Source organism: Parus major, chromosome 1A (assembly GCF_001522545.3).
Source record: "Parus major isolate Abel chromosome 1A, Parus_major1.1, whole genome shotgun sequence".
In the NCBI taxonomy this organism is placed as follows: Eukaryota; Metazoa; Chordata; class Aves; order Passeriformes; family Paridae; genus Parus; species Parus major.
This window is the reverse complement of record NC_031773.1, coordinates 24286766-24291765: the sequence shown is the minus strand read 5'-3', so window position 1 is coordinate 24291765 and position 5000 is coordinate 24286766. Positions and strand designations below refer to the sequence as shown.

The 5000-nt window shown below is 37.7% G+C and overlaps 1 protein-coding gene across 6 annotated transcripts in view; it reads left to right on the top strand.

Moving 5' to 3' along the window:
• The window catches only part of FOXP2 (forkhead box P2), a 339563-nt gene that overhangs the window by 293310 nt on the left and 41253 nt on the right, over nucleotides 1-5000 (top strand). For all 6 annotated transcript variants that reach the window (XM_033514481.1, XM_015628631.2, XM_033514483.1 and 3 more), the window contains one exon: nucleotides 2760-2847. In XM_033514481.1, coding sequence (XP_033370372.1) covers nucleotides 2760-2847 — 88 coding nt within the window. The remainder of the gene's footprint in view (nucleotides 1-2759; nucleotides 2848-5000) is intronic.

The following is a 5000-nucleotide window of genomic DNA, read 5'->3' as shown; positions in this document are numbered from 1 at the left end:
TTTCAAACCTATAACTCAGCTCTTCAGCATCACTTTCCAGTCCTCCAACATACATTCTCCCCTTAAAAGTAAATATTTTTTTCTCAATTATAAATCAAGTTAGCATGGAATTAGTAAAAAATGAAGACAAGATAAAAGACTAGGAATATGCTGATAAAGTATGAAAATTAACTATCACAATTTGTACATAACTTAAAAGTCATGGCAAGAAACAAAAAAAACCAAAAAACAACCCTCCAAAAAAACCCAACCAAACAAAAAAAACCCACCCAGCCAACCAGTCAACCCAAACCAAATTTAAAAACAAACAAACAAAAACAAACACACAAAAAAATAAAAAAAAAAAAACAACCAAACCCTTTGGAGTGATTTCCAGCCTTCTGGAGGAAAGAATGTATTTCTGTCTTGGCAGATTGACACATACTGGACCCTGACAGTGCATCAACTTAATACAGAGAAAAGTTATCTTAGAGGTTTTTAAAAATGTATTAGACCTAGTTTTTCTTTCACTATATTGCCTGTACTTGCATGATAAATAAAGCAAGCCTACTTCACAGGCAAGAAAGATCAGAAAAAAATAATTCTTAAAACAATTTTTACACTCTACCATTTCTATAAGTAGCTTTTTTCCAAAATGCAAAGCAAAATGCACAGTCGAAGTATGGTATAAAAAAATGTGTGAATCTCACCAGTTTCTGAAGATTACTGTGTTAACTCTCAAGAAACTTGCAACATACTCCCAAGTTACCGTGTAATCATATTGAAATTACATTACACTGGACTTCTCCCACACTGCACACTGCTCTTACATTTAAAGTTCCTCAGGGCAAGGACTATGTCTGTATCTATTTTGTAAGGTGTTATGCAAACATATGGTGTTGTAATAACTAATAAATAATCATGAGTATGCACTAGCCTCAAACTTGGGCTGGGAGATCTTGTATTCCTGTATTCTTGCTCACTCTGATGTTATCCCATGTACCTATGAGCATACACAGGTGAGCATGGAAACACACGTGGAAGCACAGTGTACTGGTGTGTACTGGTGATAGTGGTAATGATGCAGAGGTAAAATCTGTCTTCAGATCTTTTTTCTGGCAATTTTGTACCCAATTAACTGAAAATATTAAACCATTACATTAACAGGCCATGCACTATCATGCCTGTGTAATTGAGGGAGTAAAATTCTTCTAAATCAAAATTTCAGAAAACAAATGAGCTGTATGTTCTGAGCAATTACTTGTTTTTTAAACTGATTGCTCATTTTTGCAATAATGGGGGGATGAAGTCAGTTCCTCTGAAAATAAAGAAATTGTAGGTTTTATGACTCACATAAAGAAAATGTGTCCTTGGTGATGCTTGAACTTAGCATAAACTACCAAACAAGTTACATGTATATTCTTAAAGAATTTTATATTAAAAGAATGAACAAAACAAAAAAATGAAAAAAAAAAAAAAAGTAATGTCACAATTACTTATATCTCTTCCTCAGCCCTGCCTGTTTCAAGAATAGTAGAACATTTTGCTCACCTGAAAACTCTTTCTATAGGGTCCTAAACCTGTGAAGTCATGATTTAAAAGACACAAATGTTAGTACAAGTGATACAGTCATTCTGTTTTTCCACTGTTTCTGACAAATACATTTTCCGCATAGATTGACAGTCAAATGACTGCACCTTTCTCTGATTTATTCTGCTAGAAAAGGAGAAGATACGTTTTCTCCATGGTATAGATAATGTAGTTCTTACAAATGTGAGACCATTTGTGACTGTAGTCCTTGCTAAGCTTACCCCTCGTGCCTACAGTGGAAATAGCCAGTAAATCCGCATTCAAAGGCAGAACTTCTTTGCTCCCGTTTCTTCTTCAACCTGGTCCTTATGTTTTCTTTATGGAGCAGAAAGCCCACTATTAAAGCTCCAAAAGGGACTTCTTTGATCCTGGAAGAGAGACAGAAGAAAATGAACACATTGTCCTTCAGAAAAACATTATTAATTGATCTTTGTAAATTTATGCTCAGCTGAAGTGTCTGGTGGACAGCCACTTGGGTCAGGGCTGAACTTCAGTTTCAGGCTGAGAATCCTCTTTCCCTGATGCAGTGTGTTTTTGTTTTGCTAAGCTCATGTGTGTAGCCTGAACCTTTCCCAGGAAGCTTGCTGTGTTAATAAGGTGTATAGCTGGTCCTTCCCCTGCCTTTACCTCACACACTTTTCTTCGTACTGGGAGGGGGTAATCATTTCCATCATCCTCTGAGTCTACTTCTAGAAACTGCATTGCAATTTGGCTGTTCCCCTACAGCTCTGTTTTTGGGGAGGGGTAGTGGATGTTCTCTTGTTGCTTAATGATTAAAGAGCAGATAGAGAAATATTATCAAAGTCTAAATTAATTCTCAGTAGTTTAAGCACCCTAAATGCAATTATATCTTTTGGAGACTTGTTTTTAAAGTGACTCTCTTCATCTGCATCAGCAACAGGGAGCAGAAATCAGTTTTAATATACATAACTGGTTGCATTGGCCCTTAGATGGCATATGTGACCTGTTAGATAGAAACTGGATATCTGACAGTCCTCACTGGGAATTTTTGTAGAACTAAATGAAATAATCAGTTTTGTTATTTTGTATTGTTATCTGTATGGCATATTCTGACTAGGTCTTTCTGCACAACTCCCATTGTAACTAATGGAAGCCATATGTACAGGAGAGAAAAATGGACACATAAAGATATTTCCCTCATCTTAACACTGTCTTACTTCCTTCTCTAGGCACCTTAACAATGAACACGCATTGGATGACAGAAGCACTGCTCAGTGTCGGGTGCAAATGCAAGTGGTTCAGCAGTTAGAAATACAGGTTTGTTATATGGATGCATTATCCTCTTACTTATTTACTGTTAACCTAAACTAAATTGAAAACACTTGCCTTAGTGACTCTAGCTTAAAGGCATATGTTTCTTACATTAAATTTGTTGATATTCATGAACAAGTGAGGGTTTTTTACTTAAAGATTTTTCACATCATAAATTATGCAATAATTATCTAACATCAAGATTGTCTAGAGTGTTTTGCTTGAACTAAGACTCTAATGCTGTTCCTCACGAATGAAAAATGCAGTCCCTGGAGCAAAGACTGGATCCAAGCCACTTTTTATAATGCTGGGTCAGGACCCCTCTTCCTTCTTCCTCCTTCTTACCCAGTGCTTGTCCATGCTGTTCTGTGGGATAAAAGAGTAGCAGAGCATATCTCCACCCAAGATGACTCCCAGCCTGATACAGGGGCATTTTTCTGCGAGCAAGAAGGTGTAATGTCAGACTGGCTCAGGGAGGTCCCCGGGGAGTGGCGTGCCTCAGATCGCAGGCCTGCAGTGCCCTGTGCATGCTCTAACCATTAGAGGTCACTGCATGTATGTGAATGCTCCCTTCTGCTTATGCAGGGAGTGATGAGTACCCCTGGGGTCTCCCAGTATTGTGGCTACACTTACCAGGCTGCTGAGGTTGGGCACAGCCTCAGAAGTGACCATGCAGGACACTTGTACCACGCTGTCTCCTCCTGCTTGCACAGCAGTCATGGGGGGGACATGTCTCAGCACTCACATGTCCTCTTGGGACTGCTCACAGGAGCTCAAGGGGTGCAGCAAAGGACTGAGATTTTTGTCCCTGTTTCTTGCCATATGTAGAGAAATAAGGATAAAAACTCTCACCTTTCTCACTTTTTCAGAATATTGTCTCACAGTTCTCTTTCATGTAAGAATACTTATTCTTCTTTCAGACAAGTCTTTTTTGGGTCTTTTTTACTCTAATGCTGGAAATCCAAAACAATGAAAGGAGCACACAATAATGTAGTTTGTTGTCATTTTCCTTTAAATTAATAGTTTTTAAACACAGGTAAAGTTGCTATTTCTTTTATGTCATTTACATGATAGGGTTAGCTTAGTTTGTTAGGTTTTATAGGAATTTAAGGCAAATGCTATGTCACTAAAATGTCACACACATAGTATGAAGGCACACATAATATAAAGAAGAAACCTTCCCAACCCTTGCCTCAAATGTTCTTTAACTGAAGATGCATTCATCAAATTAAATACCTGCAGTACTAAAGATAGTTCCCTCTCTTAAAATTATTTACAGTTGTTTTCTGTTGTCCAGTGTCAGTTTACAGGTGTAAGAGCAAGAACTCTTTGGAAAATGGTAGTATTAAACACCAAGTATAATTCTTATTGCAATTAATGTTGAAATCATGTTGTAGGTAGCCAGAACCAAATCACTACAGTAAAACTTGGAATATTTCGTCTTGTAACTTATTTTGTGAAAAAAAGAGAAAAATCTTTTCATGTTGTAAAATACATTTTTTTCTTTTATATTCTTCTATTTTTATCAACAAGTTGCATATTTCAAGCCCTTTCTCCTGTTTAATTTTTTACATTTAATTTGGTACCTTGTTTGAATCTGAACCTACAAATATTTACATGATATGTGATCAGAAAATGGTATCAGTTAGGAAAAAGTAGAGGTTTAAGTAACATCATGTTTTCCAAAGGCAGCGTAAGGGCTTCATAGGAGCTGTTTACCATTTACAAAGGCTAGGCTGTAATCTAACAGTTGAAGTGAAGATTTAGCTTGCAGTGTGACCAATTATGCCAGTTTTTGCTTTGTCTGACTGCTAGCGAAGTAGGGTCCATCAGTTGTAATGAGACCCAGTGCAGTGTCGACGCCGACTTGATGGCAGAGTTCAGTGTTTCACACTGCCTGGGCTCTGTCACTCTATTGAATTAGATTGATGATGGCAGATTGCAGGGGGCACTAACTGGACCTCAGTGGGAAAGGATGAAGTGTGTAGTCAATCCTGGCAGGCACTGTGCTTTGAGGACCCTTCACCCCTTCACAGCTGTTGGCACTAGTCCATTGCTAACAGTGTCCACAGGACTTTAAAGAGACACTATGGGCCTTCTAATTTATGGTCTTAGTAACTTGTTACTGTCGAGGCAACTGTGACCTCAATTCTCTTATT